Consider the following 23,881-nt stretch of genomic DNA (forward strand, 5'->3'; position numbering starts at 1 on the left):
CAGAAGAGCAGATGTACTCTGCAAGAGCATCAGAGTTATTTTAAAGCTGAAGGAAATTGTCAAATTCTCCTTTGGGATATTACTTTCTTGGCAGGGGCATCTGTAAACAGGCTGTCATTTGAAAGGAATGCAGCACGAACAGAAAACCTTCTTTTCTACATTTGTAGTATGTGATTTTTAAAAAAAATCAGAATTCCAGTTGTTCTGGTGTTTTACCTGAAAGGTTGGTTACAAACCAGTATCACGCATTGCTGCTCATCTTCAGATATCTTGTGGAATCACTGATGTCTTCCAGCCAAACAATCAGGAAGGGCTGGAGCAGAAGGATGGGGAAATGTCTCACTTCTCCAGTTTGTCCAGTACAAAGCTTCTCTCTCATTACCAACTCTGCTCATGAGAAATTTTTGGATGAAAAGGCACTTAGGGAGTTGGCAGTGACTGAATGAGCAGCAAAAGGAAAGCTTTTCATTCCTGTGTTCTTTCCTTAGTGGAGAAAGGAAGTCTTAAGAAGTTTTATTTTGTACCTTTGTAGCCTCTGCAGATTTGCCAAAAGAAGATGTCCTGCATTATGTCTGGTCATCCCCATTTTATGTTTTGACTTTTCCAGATGCATTTGGAACTGTCAACCTTTGGGATTTCTCCTTCTGTATCTTGATAAGGTGGGTTTGCGGGAGGCACCTTAAAAAAATCAGCTCTCAGTTAGTCCTGGCTCTTCTCTGTTCAGAACTAACAGCAGGATTTTTTAGCAAATATTTTGCAATGGTAGCTTCCCACCTTTATCCTCAGCACTGCAGTTTTTCCTGGTAAGACAAGCTAAAGCATCTTCTGTTTAGGAAAACACTGGATTTCACAGGTTGCACTGGGGAGCAGCAGAAAGCTGACAGAGGGATCTGGTTTGTAGCTGCAGGTGTTTGTTTGTGTGATTTTTGAGATTCCATTTTCCTGCCTTTGAGTCTCAAGGGCTGAGGTTTGTGCTGACAGAGCCCTGCGTGCTCCAGGTGTGGGCAATGCCTCAGCCACCCAACTTCATCATTCCCCAGAGATGGACTTCTCATTTAGCTCTTCCTGCCTCTAAAGATAGAACCAAATTCTTTGCAATCTGAGGTACTGAGGAGTGTGAAATCTACTGCAGCTAAAAATAACAAGCCTGAACAGAAGAGGCTCAGAGTCTTTGAATAAGTGATTCCTGCAACTGTTTCACTGATGTCACTTAGTGACAAATGATGGTGCTTTTCAGGAAGTGAAAGATACTCTTTTTTTTGGTGTTACTTGGACCACAAGAGGAAAAAGTGTTGGTCTTTTCTTTAGTGAGGACACTGTCAGCTTCTGGAAATAACATGTGTAAAGAGAGATTTTGTTTTGCTCTTCCCTTGGCAGGCAGCCAAGTGTTCGGGTTTCAGGTTCCAGGTTGACACTGAGGCAATTTCCTGACTCGTTTAAAAACCTTGATTACCCTCACTTAAAAAGCTTCCTGCAGAGCAATTTCAGGTGTCCAAAATTCCTTTCACCTGTGAACAGAAAGAACTGGAATATTTCTTCTCCTTTCTTTCCTTATTTATTGAGATACTCAATTGCAAGTTCCATGTTGCTTTTTCCCTTCACTGTTTTACCTTATGTTAACTCTTGCTTTCTCCATTTTTGTCTAAGCTTACTGATTTGGGTTTCTGGCAGCACTATTTAAACACCTCTACTCTCTCTACCCCTTTTCAGGGATCTTTTCAGATTTTGTCTGAAAAAAAAAAAAAGTGAATTTTTTCACTCAGCTCACTAATGTTTTTTTCTTGTGGCCCACACAGCAGTTAAACAAATATTCCAGATGATGTCAGAGTGGTGGTTTCAGAGCCTGCAGAGCATCAAAGAGGAAAATTTGTGCTCAGAAGCAAAAACATGTGCTTGAATGTGTGTTGAGAAGGTGCCTTCTGTATCCTCTTTGCATTTCTGATCCTAAATAGTTGAGATCAGGGTTTCACATCTGTTGTTGTGTTATAGATCCTATTTCAGTGATGTTGTCAAGAGGTGTTAGTGTTCCTCCCTTGCAAGCTGCCACTTCCAGAGCTGCATTTTTCCCTTGGAGCTTTTCTATTCTGTGTTCAGTGACGTTGTGGATGGCTGTTGTGATCCATCCAGCTCTGAGCTGCTGTGTTTTTGTAGCTTCGTGGGGAATGGACTGCTTGAATAAATAAAGTTTTCTTTGAGGGGGGATACTTTGCTGTGGGATTTATTGCTGGATTTGGGTCATCATGTGGGTACCAAGTATTGCAGCACAGCCTTAGATTAAAATGTTTGCAGGGCTTTACCCCAGTCCTTTCATAGAGGGTGTTCTTTGACCTGCCAGGAAAATGCATCAGCTGGAGGATAAGAATGAACAAAATTCAGTGCAGTTCCAGACATGAAGTTCTGTCACCAGCTGCACAGTTCCCCTCTCTTCCTTGCAGTCTCATAGAATGCCCGGGGAAACTCATGTCAGAAGTGCTTGAATTACATTTCTTGGAAGTAAAGCAGTTATTTTTGACAGACATGAATAATCAGCGAACTCCCATTAAAAATCCTGCAGAGAAATGGATGAAGTGTTATGTACATTTCCAGTGTGAGAGAGATTTAGAGACAATTAAACCAGAGTAGCTGCTACCTTTGCCTTTTTATTCTCTTCTCCTCCCTCAGCCACAACACAGAGCCATAGAGAGTATCAAGTTCTTTAAATAACTTTTCCTATTGCTATCCAGTTATTAAATCCATGATAAGCAGCTACTATGTGTTACTGCCAAGGTGAATTTTCTTACTCCTAAAGTCTGTCTGATTTGGATATCTAATTTGTAAAACCATTCCTTGTGCTGCTCCTTTGATGTGAGAGGGAAAAGCTTATTAATGCTTTGATCATAATGCATGATTTTCACTCTCACCATTTCCTTTAATACAAAAGAAAAACTTTTTTCAGGAAAACCTTTGCTGAAATGGAAATGTTCAGGAAAGAAGACAGACACCCTTCATTTACACTGAAATTTGCTTTTTTGGTGAATCCTTGACTCTGATATTGTAAATATATTCCTTAGTAAATCAGAGAACTAACCACTTTGTGGGAGTAATAACTTGATCATTTGAAAAGGTACTGATTGCTGTGCCCTCAGCCAAATTTTCTGGGAGGAGCAGAAAATTCTCTCTGCGAAGCACAAGGGCTTCATTCTGCCTTGCACAAGGATCCTCTTGTTTTTGGTCACCCTCAACAAATCCATATCAAATGCACATTTACCTTCAGAAATCTGAGATGTTGTTTTACCAGAGTTGAGCTCACCAGAAGGATAAAGAGTTTGTGAGAACACATCCATTAAAAGAGGCATTCCTTCAAAAGAATTATCTGTGGTTTTTCAGAATAAACATGGTGTGAATTAGAGACAGAGAACTACCATGGTAATTTAATAAAATGTGAAGGAACTCATTCTAGAGGAGAGCTTTTGTTCTTTCCTTTGGAGTGGTTAAAATGCCACATATGAGTGGATCCAAAGCCTGATGGGTGTTGTGCCATGAGCAGAAGGGTTGGGATAAAGAGACCCCATGAGGAATGTGTCCTTTCATGCTGGCATTGCCCAGCAGTGGTTATTTATCTGGGATTCCTTCTCAGAGCTGCAGGCTGGAAAACTCAGAGGCGAGAAGAAAGGAAAGGTCTTCCTTCAGCCTTGGTTAGCCAGAAATCCAAGCCCTGGCTGAGTCATAAATGTGCAAGTGCCAAAGTTTGGTTTGGGTGCTGGGGATAGTTGGGGTTGGGTTTGGTTTTGAAAAGAGGCTCTGTGGGAAGTTAAGGACATCTTGGACTCATGGAACAGATGCACTTTATCTTTTCAATCCCTCTTTGAGCAGATCCTCTGTCAAACTGACTTTACAGTGTGAAACTCATTTATTGATAAGCCAGAAATAATAACTGCTGGCAAACTTTTGTACCCTGCAGGCCAGTCATTCCTTAAATGTTATGGGACATTATCTGTGAACAGTGTGGGAATATTTGGTTGCCACTGTCCTGGAATTAGAAGAGAAGTCCTGAAATGTTGTGGAGTAACAGGAGCTTTGCTCCTTGAGCTCAGCCATGAGGATCAGGCAATCCAAAACAATTGAAGCCCTGGCAGTGTGCCCCTGAGTAGTGAATCCTCTTTGGAAAAGCTACAGAGGCAATCTCTTTTTACCTAGAAGAGTCTTGGTTCCTTCTTGAGGATGATAAAGATTGGCAGTCCTGGATTTTAATAGTGACCATAAATGTGACATGAGCAGAAGTGGTCAAAATAACTCTTCCTCAAATCCTCCAAGGCACCCCCTCCCTCCATCCTCTGCTCCCTGTGGGACACAGCTCTGTTATTCCAGGGCCATTTAAACCCAAAGCTGGGTTTTGAATGCTCTGGTGTCCTCTAATTGCTTCTGGTGCCAAAATCAGGGTGAACAAACATTTGCTTGAAGAGAAGGAATAAAAAGGAGCTTAGGCACTGCTTTGCAGACAGGGCAGTGCTTTCTGGAAGTTCAGCTTTTGTTTTGGCAAACTCAATTTCCTTGTCCTGCTCAGTTTGAATATTTGCTTAAGGAACGGCAGTGGGTGAAGTTCCTGTTGGTGTGGATGGGCAGAATGAGAATTTGGAAGTATTTGTGTGCTGCATGTGTGTGAGTATGACCATAGTTTGGGAGAGTTGCTATTTCTGTAAGAGAATCTAAAAATACATCCATGGCTTCCTCAAGAAAATAATTTCTGTCACTCCCACCTTTAGCTACATTTCAATACTTGTGGAATTTCATGATAAACTTGTATTAAACAGCAGTGTCAAAATCTTACCTGTGAGGTCTTTGCAATTGTTTGCACATGGTGTGTTGTGCATTAACTAATAAAATTAGTAGAATTATTGGTTATATTTGCTGATGATCCAGTGGGGAAATGTTGATATTTGGCATTAGTCTTCCAGCTAAAGAAATAAATACAGAAATCATTTGCTTCCTGCTTGGAAAAATGAACATTGACCATGGTTTGTGTTCAGAGGTTTTTGTGCCCTCACTACAGCTGCAGACACCAACTTGCAGGATGTGCTGTGCTAGAGGAGAGCACAGAGTGAATATTACAGGCAGATCATTTTATGTTTTCACTCTTTTTTCATCTCCAGGTCAATTGCAAAAGAACTTGCAGACTGGCTTATCAGCAGCAATGTAGTTGAGCACATTTTTGGACCAAATTTACATATTGAGGTTTGTATTTGTTTATCATAAATTTGGTATAAACATGGAGCATGAACTTGCTGTTCTAGTAAATCTTTCCTCACTGTGTTCTCACTTTGCAGATCATCAAACAGTGCCAAGTGATTCTGAATTTTCTTGCAGCTGAAGGGAGACTTAGTACTCAACACATAGATTGTATTTGGGCTGCTGCACAGGTATGTATTGAATTTTTGTAATTGCAGGAGTGATAAAAGAAAAACAAAATAGAAAATAAGTTGATTTTGTTTCACATTCTTAAAGTTGAGTTTTTTGCTTTTCCTTGGCTGTCTGAGCATTTTGCTGACCAAAATGTCAAGTTAGGTAACTGCCACAGTTACTAGGTTATTTATTAGATGCAAAAAATCACCCTGGCTACTTTTATACAAGGAAAAAAATGAAGTTGTATAGCAAGGACAGAGTGTTTTCACTGAGAGTGGGGATGAAGGTTGTAGGGTAGTTGCAGTATTTTTACTGTTGTGCTAAATTGCCTTGCTCCTGTGTGTTGTAGTTTCCATTTCTGGTACTCCTGGTGGGAACAATCAGGTGAAAATTGTGGCAGTGAAGTTTACAGCTGTGCTCCTCTGCTGCTGTTAAAATCTATAGAAGGCACTGAAATGTTATTTTTTGCTTGCTAAAGCTGGAAACTCTGATAGGCTTTTTGCCTTCAGAAAGATTTATTTGTGTGCTACTTTTAATGGGTCACTCTGCTTGTTATTTTAGGTTGTGACATTTTTATTTAGGGGATTTGAATACAAAAGGCATGAGGAGGCCTAGGGAACACACTGTTATAGCAGGTTAGAATTTAAAGAGGGTTTTTTATGTGTTCAATATTTCTTTGTCATTTATTTCAATCAAATAGTACTGAACACACACTCTGAACCAGTGTGGTCCATTGTCATTAAAACATGCAGCTGGAATGTTAATTAAATGCTCATTGGAACAACATTTGCTCCACCATTTTTCTGTGTCAGAGTAATTAATAATTCTTTATTTTACACTACATTTTAAAACAGTATTTGCACTTCCTTGATGTTTTCACACAGCATGTCAGACACTGTAAGAGCTCTGGATTTTTTTAGTATATTTTATACTGCTTTAGGAATAATATAATTACCTATTTTTGATAATGCTTTTACAGTTTAAGTGTTCATTTTGCCATAGTGATATTTTCACAATATGTTTGATATCAGAATTAAGCATGTCCTGATCACTTCCTGTAAAAGGATCACTTCCTTAAACCTCTAACGTTGTTTAGAAGGCTGACACCTTTAGGCTGAAAGAACAGAAAGCCTTAAAGTGTGTTTTCCACTTTTTAAATGAGCTTTCAGACAAAAATTCATCTTCCCTAAGTTGAAGTATCTCAAGATGTTAAAATGCATCTTTGCATAGAACCCACATGATTTCCTTGCACTGTGAATCCTGTGAACGTTGGCCTGTACACAGTGAATTGCTGACACAGATATTTTAATGCCAGGAAGACAAAATAAAATAAATCATAAAAAAAAACCCTTTTGAGGTGCAAGCGTAGTAACCAACGTAAGAATTTTTTTTCTAGAAGTTTCGTGTAACCATTATTTTATTTTTTGAATAACAACATCCTTGCAAACGTAAAGAAACTCTTTTAAGTGGGTGTTACAAGCAGCATTTAACCAAAGAGGAGTCATCCAGGAGCACTGTCCCTTTCATGTGGAAATGGAGTAGTTAGCTGAACACACTGTCATATTTTTTGACATCCATCAGTAGAAGGACAAAAGATTTCTTTATAATCCTCACACAGTCTGTTCCTGAGTAGTCTTTATTTGTATTTACCTCTGCTAATAAGGTAATCATTGCAAATACTGCTTCCCTCAGATTTAGCATATAAATTTAATATTTTAGAAGTTATATTTAAGTTCAAATACAAAACAAAGTTCCAGTTCTTCTTTTCACCTAATCTCTCAGAACTAGAACTAAGGAACTGTTGCATTGATTTGTACCTTTGCAGGCTTTACAGTGTCCAAATTACTTTAGTCAAAATTGCAAATCTGCTGGAGTTTGAAAGTATTTGACAACTGCTCCTGAGAATTTGTACAAATATGTTTATTTGCTGCAATATTTGATTTATTTGTTGGTTTTGCTGTTCCTGTTACCTCCTCTGTTTGTTCCTTGTAGCTGAAGCACTGCAGCCGGTACATTCACGACTTGTTTCCTTCTTTGATCAAAAACTTGGACCCTGTCCCACTTAGACACCTCCTGAACCTTGTCTCAACTCTTCACCCCAGTGCTCACACTGAACAGGTAATGACAAGGCCAGCAACATCTCTGGCATGAGAAAAGCAATTAAAGGAGAGGGTTAAACAACCATGATTTAACCCCCATTAATTTAATGGGTTTGTCATTCTAGAGGAATATTCCCTACTGCAGAAAGGGGGAACTCTAGGAGTAAAGTTGTCATGTTTCTTCAATTGCACCTTTCCTGGCTTTTGAAGGATAATTTTTAGAGATTGTGTAACCACTGATGGAAGATTTTAACTTCCTGCCTGAAGTTACGATGTGCTTCACACATTATTTAGTTGAGTTGTTTATTTTGATGAGTTATGTTGGTGAGCTGTAGTATTGACCTAGAGAGAAATGAACAGTGGATCTTTCTATCCAAATCCTACTGCTGAATGGGACTTTTCTCTGGTTTTCTTTCCAGACCTTATATTTGGCATCCATGCTGATCAAAGCCCTGTGGAATAATGCCCTGGCAGCTAAGGCTCAGCTGTCAAAACAAAGCTCCTTTGCATCTTTACTGAGTACCAACCTGCCCATGGGAAACAAAAAAGGTGTGTGGTTTTCCAGTAGATCTGGAGGTTAAATTTGGAATTTTCATAGTCTCCATGGTGAGTTTGGACAAAAAGCAGGTATAGAACTTTCTCCTTTGAGTATTTTTTAAAGGTGTCATGCTGGTATGTTTTTCCAGCAGAACTTGAGGCTGTAGATGAAAGCATGAAAAGTCTGTGAGTGCTTTTGGGAAGCTTTGTGTTTCAGACCCATTCTGTTTGTACAGCTAGAGTAGTCTGTATTTTCCTTTTTTCTTTTAAATTCAGAAAATGATCCATGACTATTCTTGTTCTGCTGCACATCTGTGACTTAATAGCTGCACAAAAAGCTTACTTGCCTTTTACCTAGTTTCTGGTATTACATGCTGTTTCTGATTTGGTGATTTTGTTTTTTACTGGACTGTGTATTTCCCCACAGTCATTACTCAAGGTGCTGCCAAGCCATTTTCCTGTAGTTTCCCTTTCTCTTCATACTACTGGCTTTTCTGAATCATTGACAACTATATGCTGACAAAATGATTTTTAGTCACTTATTTTTCCATCCTGCTTTTTTCCTGCAGAAGAAGAGGAGCTCAGAAGAGCAGCCCCTTCCCCCTGTAAGTATAATTTTAGTTGTACACCACAGTCTGGTTTATTTGATTCTACAGTGCTTTTGAATTTGGGGCAGAATTAAATTAGAAATTTGGTTTTTATGAGAAATGAAATGAAATGGTGTTTTGGGTAGAAATTTGTATAACAATGGCAAGAAGAGACATCAAAATACAAACTTTGTAAAACACTCAGTGTTCTAAGTGAAATTTTTAGTGTTTAGGTACACATAGTTTAAATTATATCTCTGTTTGCTGGAAGAACGCTCAGTATTTGAGGCAGATTTATGCAATGCTGTTACATTCCAGTAATTACCTGTCAGTGAATAACTGGGAAATGTGGTTTTGAATTAGGGTCACCAGCAGCAAGCCCTCAAAGCAGTGACAACAGTGACACCCATCAGAGTGGAGGCAGTGACATTGAAATGGAGGAACAGCTGATTAACAGAACAAAACACGTCCAGCAGCGACTTTCAGACACAGAGGTGAGAGTGTGGCTCTGACTCTGGGAATTTTGTCACTGAGCTGCCTGTTACCAGCTATAAAAATGATGTTTTATCTGTATTTGTTTCCAAACCACCTCAGACAAATGTATTCCTGCATTTAAATAGTGTTCCAGTTAGGTTAATCTCTTAGCAATGGACAGCAAGGGATTATCACACTGGGCTCTGTTCACATGCAAAGTCTGCACATACACGCTGTTAGCAACAAGGTAATGCAGAAAATCAATTATTAAATCTGAATCTTGCTTGGAGCATTTTGTCATCAGCAACCAAATTGAGAAAGAATGAATGGGAACTTGTAGATGTGACACATTTCCTCCTGGAGGAAGAATGATGTTTGAATGATGATGATGATATTAATTATGTATTTCCAGTGGTGCTTTATTTTCTCCACCAATCTTAAAAAACCCCAAAATAATTTCAGGAATCCATGCAAGGAAGCTCTGATGAGACAGCCAACAGCGGTGAGGACGGCAGCAGCGGGCCTGGGAGCAGCAGTGGCCACAGTGATGGATCCAGCAACGAGGCCAACTCCAGCCACGCCAGCCAGTCCGCCGGCAGCCCCGGCAGCGAGGCGCAGTCGGAGGACATCGCCGACATCGAGGCGCTCAAAGAGGAGGAGGACGAAGAGGAAGAAGACAGGAGTCACAATCCCCAGAAAAGCAGCAGGAGCACAGATCTACGAGGCAGAAAACTGGAATCCCAGGCGGGCATTTGCCTGGCAGATGCCCAGGGGGCAGCAGAAAGGAGCGGCGCCAGTAACGGGCAGGGCAAGGAGCACGTGTTCAGCGCCGACGCCGTGGCGCCCGTGGACAACCGCATCCGCATGCTGGACACCTGCCCCCACAGCGAGGATGCTGAGCACGACATGGCAGGGGACATGAGCGCTGCTCACATTTCACAGGGCTCTCAGGATTCCTGTATCACTCACACAGGGGACTTCCTTGGGGAAACCATTGGGAATGAGTTATTTAACTGTCGGCAGTTCATTGGGCCCCAGCACCACCACCACCATCACCACCACCACCACCACCACGATGGGTAGGTAGTTGGCATTTCACAGAATCACACAATGACTGGTTTGGAAGAGACCTTAAAGATCATCGAGTCCAGTCCATGCCCTAACACCTCAACTAAACCCTGGCACCCAGTGCCACATCCAGGCTTTGTTAAACACACCCAGGGATGGTGACCCCACCACCTCCCTGGCAGCTATTCCAGAACTTTATCACCCTTTCTGTAAAAAACTTCTTCCTAATATCCAACCTATATTTCCCTTGATGCAGTTTCTTCTGACTCCTTCCATAACAGAAATAAAAGTTAGCAAAATCCTCCATCTGGGCAGAAATTGGTGTATGGACATTCTGCTGTAGCTCAGGATAATTTTGTCTTGCAGGGATGATTGTTATCACAGACAGTTACACAGAGACCTGATTTGTTAACATCTGATTAAAGGTTTCTCTTAAGTTTTGTATTGAATAAATAAGACAGCATTTAAGAAAATGTTAAAAATGTTTTGCAAAGTGCTGCATTTAGTTAACATTAAGAAGCCAACTCAGTCATCAAACTAGTGAGACCTTCAGTTTACTTATCTGTAGTTGTTTTTCCAATTCATACAAGGGCTGCTGTTCAAACAGATGATTCATCCTGACTTTAGCTTTAGGGAGATGTCTGCTCACTTGTAGTCTGCCATAAACAACTTCCTCTTTGATATTGTCCATTCTGATATTCTTCTTTTACAGGCATATGGTTGATGATATGCTTAGTGCAGATGATGTCAGCTGCAGTAGTTCTCAAGTCAGTGCAAAATCAGAGAAAAATATGGCAGACTTTGATGGGGAAGAGTCTGGCTGTGAAGAAGAGCTTGTACAGATTAATTCCCATGCTGAGCTAACATCTCATCTTCAGCAGCACCTCCCAAACCTGGCCTCTATCTATCATGAACATCTGAGTCAAGGTGAGAGTGATCAAAGAAAAACTGAAAAACTTGGTTTGTCATTTTGAATTAGTCTCCAGTAATTAAAATAATAAAGTTATTTTAACCATTTATTTGTATTTGTCCGAAGAAACCATGATGACTGCTGAGAACTTAATGTTTCTCCAAGAGATTCATTTTTGTTTCTTTGTTCATTTGTCAACACAGAAATATTCATTTGTGTTTAGCTATGTCTATATTTTTAAATCCCCCACCTTTCCATTTCATCTGGAGCTTTGAATGCAAGTTAAAACAAATAAAGGCACAAGAATCTAGTAAGTGTTTTTTCTACCAGGTTATTTAAGTGTAAAGAAAGGTGGTACTGAAATGCAAGAGTCTCTTTAAAAGATTTTCCATTCTGAAACTTTCTGCAGTTTTTGTGCTGGTGGGTGCACATTACTGTGATTTTGTACATTTGACATCATAAATTCACCTATAAATGAATTAACCATAATGGGCTCTAGAGAAGATAATTCTGGAAAAATGACTTAAAATATGACCTGATACTTTTGGGAGTTTGCTGTAAAGGGCATTTTATGCTATTTCATCTTACACTGCCAAATCTGCCTTACTTCAGGGTGCAATTTAAAATGCTCCTAAAACACTTCTCAAGAATTATATCATCTTTCCATATGCTATTTTGGCAGCTTTATTTTCTCTTTTACCCTGTTTTTAAACATAATGGAGAGCAGGGCTGGGGAAGGGTTCATGTTTTTCTTCACTGGCCTGCAAGAACCAAGTTTGCTCTTGTCCAGCAGACAGCAAACCCAGTGCTGTTTATCTATTTCCCTGAAGTAATTGAATGAAAAGTTTAAAAGTTTTTATGATAATAATTTTAGCCTGAAGTTGAAAATTTGGCTTTTTTCCACTACACTGCAGAGTTGAATAAACTATTAAAAACTTTATAAACCTATAAATCAGCATATTTTTCAGTATTTTTCATAGATATTACTTGTCTAACTGAAGATTGAAATTACTGGTTGAGCATGAGGCCTTCAGTACATTTTATTTTTGACACCCCTAGTTTTGCATGTGCAAATAATTATAGTGTTCTGTGTGCAGTCTGAATTTTCTACTTGACTTTGCTGTTCCATGGAAATGGTATTAAATAGCAGATCAATGAATGGTGCCAGCTGTGGGCACAGAGAGGAAAGAAAATGTCTATCAATGTTTATGAAAACACGATGAGTTTCTGAAACCCTGCACTTTGATGTTGTAGCACATGGAAAAATGCTGTTTGTTTTCCCTGGTTTTCAGTTGGATGGAGGGAATCCTGTAGTAGGAGGGGAATTTATTGAAATGTGCTCCTTCCCTGCATTCCAGCCCTGGTGGTTATGGAGATAACTCCCTTTGGACCTCAGCAACACAGAAAGGCTTAGGAAATATATTAATTACAGTATGAATTAAATTAAAAAGCAATTGCATCTGCAGTTCTTCAGTACTGTTTTTAATTGCACTTTGCCATTAGCCAAAAGCAGTGTAAATATTGGCCCAACTGCCCTGTTGGCTTCTGGTATGGTCTTTTAAGAACCCATATGTGAAAAAAGGCTGCAGTTACAGGGTTGTTGCACTTTGAAACAACCCAAGTAAACAAATAAAATGTGTTGTTGTTTGTGCACTTAGGGAATAATGTTCAGTTCAGATGGTTCCTTCTGGTTGTTCACTAATGCTCTGTATATTTTGTGCAGGACCAGCAGTTCACAAACATCAATACAACAGCAATGCAGTGACAGACATTAATTTGGATAATGTGTGTAAGAAGGGAAATACCTTGCTCTGGGACCTGGTCCAGGATGAAGATGCAGTGAGTCAAACACCAGAAAACACTATTTTTACAAAGAAAATTAATACAAAATATTCATTGACCTTTCTTTCTGCTTGCTGTAGATTCATCTCTCTGAAGGGTTAATAAATGAGGCAGAGAAGCTGCTCTGCTCTTTAGTGTGCTGGTTCACTGACAGACAGATTCGAATGAGATTTATTGAAGGCTGCTTAGAAAATTTAGCAAACAACAGGTAACTTCAACCATAAATTATTATTACTTTTATAAGTATCTTATTTTTGCAGCATACCAGAAATCCAAGTTAGCTATAACAGTTATTTCATTTTACAGGAAGACAACTTAAACTAGGCAAAAGCAAAGGAATAAGAATAGTTTCCATAGTGTTGTGGATGTTTCCGATGCTCCATTTCTTTTTGTTTTGGTGTCCTGAATTTCTCATTTTGTTGCATTTGTTTATTCTCCCTTGTGCCAGAGGTTATTGCTTTCCTGCCTTTGGTAAAATCAGGTCTGCATGTCAGGGGCAAGGTCAGGTGCCTTGGCCCTGAGCATTTTATACAGAATATTCAGATTTTACACACAGGTGGCTGAGGAACAGACGACTCTGTTAGGGGGTTTAGTTTCTGTGAGGAAGGAGCACCTTGACCTCAGAGAACTTGTTTTAATGCCAGCCAAAGCTGTGAGATTGTACTGGTGAAAGTGGAATTTGTTTTCATGGTGCAGATAACTGCTAGACATCACCTGCTGTGTTATGGTGTTACCTTTTTGCTGAGAGCTGCATTTGTGAGATGAGTTACAAGCATGCTGAGAGATTATTCTCAGCTCTGGGTCCAAGGAGTTGCATGTGAAGAAATTGAAGTAAGTTTAGTTCAGGTTCAGAAAACTTCTTGGTTGACTTGATGGGAGATTTCACAGGCACAGAAAGGATGTGAGCCTGTTGGAGCACCTCCAGAGAAGCTGATGAGAGGGATGGAGCCCCTCTCCTGTGAGAGAATTGGGGTTGTTCAGCCTGGAAAAGAGAAAGCTTCAGTCCCTAATTGTGGCCTTCAGTTCCTGAAGGGACCTGGGAGAGAGACTTTTTACAACAGCCTGGAGTCACAGGCCAAGGGGCAATGGCTTCAAAATGAAAGAAAGTAGGTTTAGATGAGATATGAGGGAAAAATTGTTGATTGTGAGGCTGTTGAGGCCCTGGCAGAGGTTGCTCAGAACAGCTGTGGCTGCCCCATCCCTGGAAGTGTCCAAGGCCAGGTTGGACAGGGCTTGGAGTAACCTGGGATAGTTGAGGGTGTCCCAGCCATGGCAGGGGTGTAGAATGAGGTGACTTTTAAAGTGCCTTCCAACCCAAATCACTCTGTGATTTATGATTTGCATCAACCAACTTCCCTTCAGTTGGTTTGCTCACAGAACTGGAGCTTCTCAAAGGAAATTTTTCAGTCAATTATTTTGGTTTTGTAACAATCACATCTTGCCATCATTTTTCTCCCTTAGATCTGTAGTAGTTTCACTTCGTCTTCTTCCCAAGCTGTTTGGAACATTCCAGCAATTTGGGAGCAGCTATGACACACATTGGATCACAATGTAAGTAGGCCCCTGTCCCAAGAATTTAGGGGGCTCTTTGGTGTGTAAAACCCTGTGAAAGGTGAAGATAATACAGAGGTCAGCATTCCTTAGCAGAGCAAACCATGTAGCTGCCTGGTGTAGCTGTAGAGAACAGACTGACAGAACTGCTGATAAGGGGACAGTGATAATCAGCAATTTTCCTTGGCCTTTTTGATGTGACATTTAAACATATGCCCAGTTCTGTGTTAGACCTTTTCTGAGTTAGGGCCTTCAGGAACAGTTTTCATGGGCTCCACAGGGAGTGTTCTGTCAATCCTACACCTGAAAATAGCATTAGGAAACCTTAAGGATTGCAAGGAAGAAGAGAGTACAGTACTGGGAAATGCTCCTGGGATGGAAAAAGGAATGTTCACTCTGGGGGGTTACATGTGTGCCATATCCCTGGAACAGCTGTCTGCTTCCTGGGGCTTTTCTGATCTTTTTAAGCAAACCATAATACTTTCTGTCCTTTGCATTGCCACAGGTGGGCAGAAAAAGAACTGAATATGATGAAACTTTTCTTTGATAATTTGGTACACTACATCCAGGCAGTCAGGGAGGGACGGCACAAACACGCACTGTAAGTACACAGCTGACTTGGAGTGTTTGATACTTTATGGTTTTAACCAGTGTTGCTGCTGATGTGTTCTTGTAAGTAAAGGCTTTCTCTAGGGACATTTCCATGTTTCTGTAAAAACATTTTAAATAGCTCCTTTTCCTTAAAAAATCCAACTCTCGTGTCATTTTTTGTTAGACGTCACGTTGAATATTTGTGTGCAAATAAAACAGCAAGGTTTTGATATCCAAGTTAATTTAAAGTGATTTTGTATACTAGAACTATTCAAATGTTTTAGTTTTAAAATTTGTCATTAGCCTTTGCATGATTTTTTTGTTGGAACACATCCATCTCCCCTTTCTAATCTGTGTGATTAAAATCAGGTGTATATAAACAAGCAATGCAATTTCCAGCTCCTCAGTCCCAGAGGAAGAGACTGTTCATGTTTTGACAGATGTCAAAGTCAATATGGGCACCCACATCTGAAAAATGTTGCTATTTATGGGTCCAATTTAACTTCTTCAAATCTAACTTCACCCTTTATATTAGATGTTGCTTAAGTGAGGATTTACTTGGGAAGGTGGGATCCTTTAAATTCAGGTAAAATGAGAAATTCTCCTGCTCCTTTTACCCCCAAGCTTTTACTGTATAAATAGAAATAAAGTCAGTATTTTTATGTAAGTTATGAAAATATTTTCATAAAGAATATGTTTGGAATGGGAAATTTAGAGTAGCAATATCAGCATTTTACAGCTTAGGGGAAAAAATAGGGTAGATGCCTGCAGGGTGATAAAATGATACACTTGAATTGAACTGTAAGACCTAAAACCCACTCCTATCCCCCTTCTCAATTCCCAAGAAAAAAGGACTTTATCTAGTGACAGCTGTTGTGTCATTCTGCTGTTTGGGGTGGTTCTGCAGCATCTGCAGCTGGGGTTTGGGCCATACACTGAACTAGAAATTCAGAAAGAAGCTTGTAAAAACAATTATTTATGCTTTTAAGAGGCACAAGGATGAGTAGTAAAGGAGTTATGGCAAGAAATAACAAAACAAACTTCCATTTTTTGTCCAAATTTTCATTTAGATACAGCCACAGTGCAGAGGTTCAGGTTCGTCTCCAGTTCCTGACATGTGTGTTTTCTACTCTGGGATCCCCAGATCATTTCAGTGAGTATTTCAGGTTCTCTTACCACAAAACCACCCCAGAGTAAGGCAAAAATACCTCTTAGCAATCCATGTCAGCTTAGTATGTTATTTTAAACATACAATTTAGAATAATCTCTGAGATAATTTCAAAAGAAGGAAGATTTTCTGGCAAAGGCACAGAACCAATGTTGGAGTTCAAATTCTGTTGCAGTTCTGTGAGAACAAATTTTCATGTTCTCTGTGCTGCAGTTTTTCCAAATAATAGGGTTGTAGTAATTACTAAAGGAATATAATACTTTATGTACTTATGGTACATAATGGTTTGTGTCCATAATGAGATCTTTTACTGGAGTACTATATTCCAAAAAGAAATAATTCTTCATATTTTAATACTGTCAGAAATTAATTTTCATTATGAAGAAAGAAATTACACTTTTTACAATTAATATTTGAGTGGTCTCACTATAGATAGTCAAATTGTCATTTATGTGTCACGACCTGACAGAAATATTCTGATTTTTCTGTGTCTTCTTGGGTTTTATGGAATATTTGGTGTTACAAAGGAGTAGTTAAAAATACTTGCCCAATTGTAGGGTTGAGTTTAGAGCAAGTGGACATCCTGTGGCACTGCTTAGTGGAAGATTCTGAATGTTATGATGATGCACTACACTGGTTCTTGAATCAAGTACGGAGCAAAGACCAGCACGCCATGGGAATGGAGACTTACAAGCATCTTTTTTTGGAAAAGGTATGTGCAGAGTTAATTGCAGCCTCATCGTTCCAGTAATGAATAGAATGTTTCATTCCATATCAGCACTGTTTATTGCATTTAAAATTGTTTCTGTGGAAATTTTCAATAGTCCAGGAGGGCCCTGCTTGTCATGCCAAGGTTTTTCTGTGCTTGGAGAGAGGAAGGAAATGGATTTGTGGGAATTTCTTCACACTACATTTTACTTGAGTGCTTCTTTACAAATAGCCCACGTGTTCTGTCTGCAGCTGTTTAGCACTTTATTTTAATTTGGAGAAAAAACTTCACCAAACTATAGTTTACTTCATGCTGTACAGCTCCACCTGACTGAAAAATGGACTTTTCTTTTTTAGAGGGGCCTATAAATATCAGCAATACAGCCACTGAAAAGACAAACATGCAGAGCTTTCTCCAGGGGGTTCTATTCCATCCATCTATTTTGACAGATGACATTACAAAATGGATAGATTGTGCAATAATTAATGTAGTCTAGTTCTTTCCCAAGATTGCACAGGTTTTTGTCTAGTTTTGCACAAGTGTAAGTTTTTTTGGATGGATGTCACATATGCTAACAAGTTCTCCTGCTGTTGATAAGTTAAGCAGCTGATGTTAAAATGAAATAACTTTTTTTCCTCTGCATTGTCACAGTTCAAATCAGTGGTGAAGTGAACTGTTCAAGCCAATTATAGTTGATTTCTTTATTCTATCTAAAACTCAGAGTATGATCTTTTCCAAGAACAAATCTATTTGATCTTCTACATTTGAGTGGGATTAATAATAGCAGTGATCAGTAATAAGAGTGCTAGTGAAATAAATACCCTGCAATTGCTCTCTGTTCCAGCAGTGACATTTTTTTGCATTTGTTTAGATGCCCCAGCTAAAACCTGAAACCATCAGCATGACTGGCCTGAACCTCTTCCAGCATTTGTGTAACTTGGCTCGCCTGGCCACGAGTGCCTACGATGGTGGCTCCAACTCCGAGGTGAGCCTGCCTCTGTCCCTTGCTTTCCTTCTCTCTGCCACCTGGGCATTTTGTCTCTCAAGGCAAAGATAGGAAGCCACCAAAATCTGATACCTGTTGCCTGCATCTCTTTGTGCAGTTTATCATATTTTATCATAACTGAGCTATAGCCACTGTTGAGTTTAAAAACCAGATTTGTAACATTTGCTTATCTAATGAAGAAGAGTCAAATGACATTCTGTTAATCATACTTAACTCTGACTAGAAATGTGTTGTAAAATTGTATACTTTAGAAGTGTTTAATCCAGAGCAATTACCTCATAAATAAAATTATATTTAGAATATATTTTCCGAATTGATTTGAGGCATTTTTTTTCTTGCAATGAATATTGATTGTAGTTGTGGTTTTATAGCTTCATTTGGAAGTACTCCTGTTTGTCAGAAATGAAATTTCACTGTTTTGAATTTCAGCCAGTTCCCCTCATGTGTGACTTTGAAACTGTTTCTGAGAAATTGGGAGTTCTGTAGTAATTGGTGTGTGCAGTGATGACAGTGCAGACAGTGGAGAAAATGAGATATTGTTAGTGATTGAGTCAAGAGGTAAAAAGAACGTCTCAGATCAGAAAATCCTCACTCCCAGTAAAATAATGAGGCAATGTTTTGTTTCTGTGCTTGTTTTCCTTTTGTCCAACAGCTGTGTGGCATGGACCAGTTCTGGGGCATTGCTCTAAGGGCCCAGTCTGGAGATGTCAGTCGAGCAGCCATCCAGTACATCAACTCCTACTACATCAACGGTATCAGCTTCCATTTTCATCTCTTTTTGCTGTTTGAAATGCTTTAAAGAATATCCAGCACTATCCTTTTATTATTCTTTTATATTTTATTCTTTATCCTTTTATTATTCTTAGTATTAAAATGCATTGTTCTAAAGCTGTGCCTGTAAATTGACTTGAACTGGTATTGCAGGTAAAACTGGTCTGGAAAAAGAGCAGGAATTTATTAGCAAGTGTATGGAGAGTCTGATGATAGCTTCGAGTAACCTGGAGCAAGACTCTCATTCAAGCCTGACCATTATTGAAAGAGGGCTCTTAATGCTGAAAACACACCTGGAGGCTTTTAGGAGAAGGTAAAAAACTCTATTGATCTATTTGGATGCAGAATTTATTTGTATTCCTCTTACCATAATGATGAGTGTGTTAAGAGTGATTATTAATTTAAGGAATGGTTTCTTTGTGTAAAGGAAAGACAGTAGGGAATAATTGTGAAAGGTGATAAATAAAGTTTAAACAGTTACCAGAGCTGGCCCTTGTCCTTGTATAAAAATGTGTGGATGTGTTTGTGTTTCTCCATCCCTCACCAAAGAAACTTCTTAAAAGTTATTTTAATTTTATTTGGAACACAGTGAGGCTGTCAATAACTTCCTCTTACTGAAAAAAAAATCAAAAAAGCATTTGCAGGTTTTGTCTTTCTTTCATTGTTCAGCAAACATTTGTGTTAAACAGGCTTTGACAAAAACACTTTTTCCATGTTTTTCCCTGCTTCCTAAGGTTTGCATATCACCTGAGACAGTGGCAGATTGAAGGCACTGGCATCAGCAGTCACTTGAAAGCCCTGAGTGACAAACAGTCTCTACCTCTAAGGATTGTCTGTCAGCCAGCTGGCCTTCCTGACAAGGTGGGTGGAAATCCCTTTGCAGGCACACCCTCCCTGCTCAGTGCTCCTAATCCCACAGCTCTCTTGGGAAACTAAAACCCCTCTTTCCTTTCAGATGACCATAGAAATGTACCCTAGTGATCAGGTGGCTGATCTGCGAGCAGAAGTCACCCACTGGTATGAAAATCTGCAGAAGGAGCAGATCAACCAGCAAGCACAGCTGCAGGAGTTTGGCCAAAGCAGTCGCAAGGGGGATTTCCCTGGTGAGCTCTTCCTGCCTGGAGGTTTTGCCTTTACAACAGAAATGATTGTGGTTTGGTTTTTTTTTTTCCCCAGATACCTCAAAGCAAGCATTATGATTTATTTTCTTTACTTGTAGTTCAAATTAGTATCACCCTCTCTTCTAATTAATAGGGTTGTTTTTAAGCACATTTATTTGAAATAGCAAAGAAAATGTAAATCCTTAAAGTCCTTGAATCTGTCCAAATTCCATGTTCTAAAAGATTTTCCCCCACATTATTTTTCCTTCTTGTTGTTTGAATGATGTTCTTTTCTGTAAACTGGAGATTCTGTTACACAAGACTTGATAAAATTCTGCATTTCTGAGTATCTTATTCTGTATTTCAACTGATTCATACACTTCTGGCTCTGCCATTGCGTCAGAGTTTGAAGCCACAATTCAAATTCATAATTTATGCTCTGTATACATGTATTCCAGTCAGGTGGAAGATTTTCCTTACTCCTGCAATTGCTTTTTAATTTATGGTCATCCAGTAGCAGAAATGATTCTTCATCCTGCTTTGAGGCTGCTAATTTGGAATATCACCTTGCTTTGTACAGTGAATATGGATCCTCTTGTTGTTCCCTCTTTGTGTTTGTGAGTGAATGAAAATTCCTGCTTTATCCTTGTATTATATTCCTGATATTACATATTACAGCATTCTTATCGCTTATTGCTGTTCAAAGTGTTTTCTGAATTTTCTTTATGTTTTCTTGGTTTTTCTCTCTCATTATAAGCATCAGTTAGCATGTAATGAACAATTATCTGAATAAATTTTGTCCGTGAACAGCTCTTTTCAACACCACCATTAGTATATGTTTAAACATGATTTAAACTTGCTCTTCACAGTTTAACAACTTAGAAAAACCATGTTTTAATGAGACACAGTGTAAGTAAACCAGACTGAAATTTGGACAGATTAATTGCTTCCTTTGTAGAATCTTTTTCCAGCCACTTGTCAGAAGCAGTTTTAGTAAAGAAACTGTCTTGTTTTCCACCACATAGCAGAAAATATTTATTTTTGTTGTAACTGGCATTTTAGAAACACGTGGTCATGTTGGACAAAGTGTGCTTGTTAGAAGAGAGGCTTGGTTTTCTGCACCAAATGGAATTTAATTCTTATTTTTTTAATTGTTCAGGTTTCTTGTTCAGTGTTGAGTTCTTTGCAGGGTGTTCTGTTTTTGCCTTCTGAAGTGCGTGTGACTTCTTTGGTTCCAACTTACACTTAAGTAAGATTAATCAATGTTTCTTTGACTTGACCACAAGTGTGGGGTACAAGGGCATTTTCTTGATGATCACAATAATTTTCCGTTATCCTTTTGTGGCACGGTGTCATTTACTACAAAATATGGAAGGCATGTTTGAATTTGTATTATAAACACTTTTCACTACAAAGTTGGGTGACCTGGTGTTGAAAAGGTTATTTGTGAATACAAATGCAAGTGAAGTAGATTTATGCAAGTAGATTTAGTTTATTTATGCAAGTTTAAAGTAGTTTAATGTAACAATCACTTTTCTTAAGGAAATGGCAGCAAGTTCTTGCCTCTGCTGAGGGATGTACTATCAAAAGTGTGAAACTGAAAGTATGAATCCAGGATTTTGCTGAAATAGGTTTTTATCCTAGGTGGCCTCATGGGACCTGTGAGAATGATTTCATCTGGGCACGAGCTGACAACTGACTATGATGAGAAGACTCTCCACGAGCTGGGCTTTAAGGACATGCAGGTACTGCCAGCATGGGAGCAGGCCCTGGAGCAGTGGCCAAGGCTTGGCTCTTGTCTTCTGCAGCTGGTTCTGCACCTGGGGCTGGCTGGGAGCAATCCTGGGGGATGCCAGCTCAGGACTGGAGTCTCCCCAGAATCAGGAGTGTGATTGATCCTTTGTGAGGGCTGCCCCAGAACAGAGGCTGGACAGACCTGAAGAATAAAGTAGGGATTTATGAAAAGGGTCTCCTCCATGGATCCACCTTGGGCAGCACAAGAGCCCAGCCAGGGCTGCACCCAAGATGAACCAAAATGGTCACAACATGGACGATCAGTCACTTTTATAAGTTCTGCTCCATTTGCATATTAGAGTTAATTGTCCAATTACAGCTCAGCCCATCAAGTCTCATTCTTCTTGTTGTTTCTCTTCATTCTGCCGTTATGCTCCTGGGCCTGAGATTTGGATCATTTGTCCTTGGTCCCCAGCTAGAGAAGGAATTGTTTTGTCTCCCTACTCTGAGAAGAGAGCTCACCATCCCATAATATGAAGCTCAGACCCACACACTAAAGCAGCACAGAATCCAAAAAACCTAAAAGCTAAACCTGAGGCATCAAGTGCAGCTACACCATGAATGCCTTAAGTGAAAGCAAACCCAAACTTCATTTGTGGCCCTTCCTGAAAATGCTGCAAAGCCAACAAAACAAAAATTTGTCTTTAATTTTTGAATTCTGACCCTTGTGAAAGCATTCCATGCTTGTCATAAAGCTCTGTCTGCTCCTTGTGTGTGTTGCAGATGGTGTTTGTGTCCCTCGGTGCCCCCAGGAGGGAACGCAAAGGTGAAGGTGTCCAGCTCCCAGCCTCCTGCCTACCTCCTCCTCAGAAGGACAACATTCCAATGCTCTTACTCCTGCAAGAACCTCATCTCACCACCCTCTTTGATTTGTTAGAGATGCTGGCCTCTTTTAAGCCTCCTTCTGGAGAAGTGGCTATGGAAGATAGTGAGGTAATTCAGAGTAATTCTATTAGAACAATTGCATTTAAGTCTTATTTCATTGGATCTGGTTTTCCTGTGTAGCCATTTTTTCTCTGCTCTGTTCAGTTGCTAGAGATGTTTGTTGCCTGCTCATTCACGTGGTAAAATCTTCATAATTCTCCTTTTTCCTTAGCAATAATATTGCTAAGGTATTGCTAATACTTTCTTAGCAAAAATAGAACATTTGAATGTTCTAAATACTGTAGAAGCTATAAAAGCAATTCTTAAGAAATGATATTGATTATTTAAGTTGACGTGGTGACTCGTAATGGGAATTGGCTTGAAGAAAGGTTTGTAAAGTTTTATTGCAAAAACCCAAGCTTCATCTTGTATGCCATCATTAGCTTGAGGGAAATTAAATCATCTGTAGTACATTTGAACCTGTAATTTATTTATAAGTTTTATCTGCATTTAAATATTTCAAAACACGTGATATGATTTAAAGATCATGTAACTTAGTTTCTTGCAAGTTGAGACCTCAATTATCATATCCTAATTATGGATTTAGTTATTATATAGGAAACAGCTACTTAATTACAAAGAAATACATTTTTGGGCTTTGAAATGTCATTTTCTCAAAGAAGGTCACAGTAAGAACGGTTATGGTTTGGTTTGTCAGAGTGCAAGGTGTGAAGAGCTCCATCTCCATGCAGAGAACTTATCCAGACGTGTCTGGGAACTGTTAATGCTCCTACCAACGTGCCCTAATATGCTGCAGGCATTCCAGAATATTTCTGATGAGCAGGTGAACAAAGTTTTATGTGTTTATCTTTATTATACTCAATTTTTTTAGCATCCAGCGTTTTAGTTGAAATTTCCCCAAATAGGAATGTTACATAGTAAATCTGATAAGTGTGCTGAGACAAGAGTAAACCTAATAAATCTAAAACTAAACAGAGATGTCAGCTTAGCTCCCAAAGTTTGTTTTTATGATTTATTTTCAAAGTTTATTTGATAAATTAAAAGATTAGTCAGTACTAATGATCACAATCTTTTTGCTTGGATGGAAAGAGCAGTTCCTTCAGCTGCAGCCTGGCTTTAACACTGTGGCTGTTGTGGTAGTGATACTTCTGTACTCTATTCCCTCAGCTCATGGGTTGCTTGGAGCACAGTAGATTTCTTGTCCTACAGATCAAAATATTATTCAACCTCTTTAAAAGTGGTTGAAATTATATCCTAACAGATTGTAGATATTGCAGCTTTTTATGCACACATGCATCGGAATTTTGGTGGCAGTTGCAGTGTGACATTTGCTCTCCTCTAGTGTAAAATTGTGTGTATTTTAGCATGTAATAATGTTGCCTTTTCATTATTCAGATTGCTAATCATGTA

At 39.2% G+C, this 23,881-nt stretch overlaps 1 protein-coding gene across 7 annotated transcripts in view; it reads left to right on the forward strand.

Moving 5' to 3' along the window:
- The window catches only part of USP34 (ubiquitin specific peptidase 34), a 115,382-nt gene that overhangs the window by 42,454 nt on the left and 49,047 nt on the right, over positions 1-23,881 (forward strand). For all 7 annotated transcript variants that reach the window (XM_030945007.1, XM_030945012.1, XM_030945010.1 and 4 more), the window contains exons 9-30: positions 5,130-5,211; positions 5,304-5,396; positions 7,372-7,497; positions 7,898-8,027; positions 8,585-8,620; positions 8,966-9,096; positions 9,539-10,155; positions 10,857-11,071; positions 12,778-12,893; positions 12,977-13,104; positions 14,358-14,447; positions 14,953-15,048; positions 16,109-16,191; positions 16,764-16,918; positions 17,787-17,900; positions 18,574-18,673; positions 18,846-19,005; positions 19,427-19,553; positions 19,648-19,795; positions 21,437-21,537; positions 22,310-22,519; positions 23,169-23,294. In XM_030945007.1, the coding sequence (XP_030800867.1) occupies positions 5,130-5,211; positions 5,304-5,396; positions 7,372-7,497; positions 7,898-8,027; positions 8,585-8,620; positions 8,966-9,096; positions 9,539-10,155; positions 10,857-11,071; positions 12,778-12,893; positions 12,977-13,104; positions 14,358-14,447; positions 14,953-15,048; positions 16,109-16,191; positions 16,764-16,918; positions 17,787-17,900; positions 18,574-18,673; positions 18,846-19,005; positions 19,427-19,553; positions 19,648-19,795; positions 21,437-21,537; positions 22,310-22,519; positions 23,169-23,294 (3,184 nt within the window). The remainder of the gene's footprint in view (positions 1-5,129; positions 5,212-5,303; positions 5,397-7,371; positions 7,498-7,897; positions 8,028-8,584; positions 8,621-8,965; positions 9,097-9,538; positions 10,156-10,856; positions 11,072-12,777; positions 12,894-12,976; positions 13,105-14,357; positions 14,448-14,952; positions 15,049-16,108; positions 16,192-16,763; positions 16,919-17,786; positions 17,901-18,573; positions 18,674-18,845; positions 19,006-19,426; positions 19,554-19,647; positions 19,796-21,436; positions 21,538-22,309; positions 22,520-23,168; positions 23,295-23,881) is intronic.

The sequence above is a fragment of the Camarhynchus parvulus genome, chromosome 3 (genome assembly GCF_901933205.1).
Source record: "Camarhynchus parvulus chromosome 3, STF_HiC, whole genome shotgun sequence".
NCBI classification, from domain to species: domain Eukaryota; kingdom Metazoa; phylum Chordata; class Aves; order Passeriformes; family Thraupidae; genus Camarhynchus; species Camarhynchus parvulus.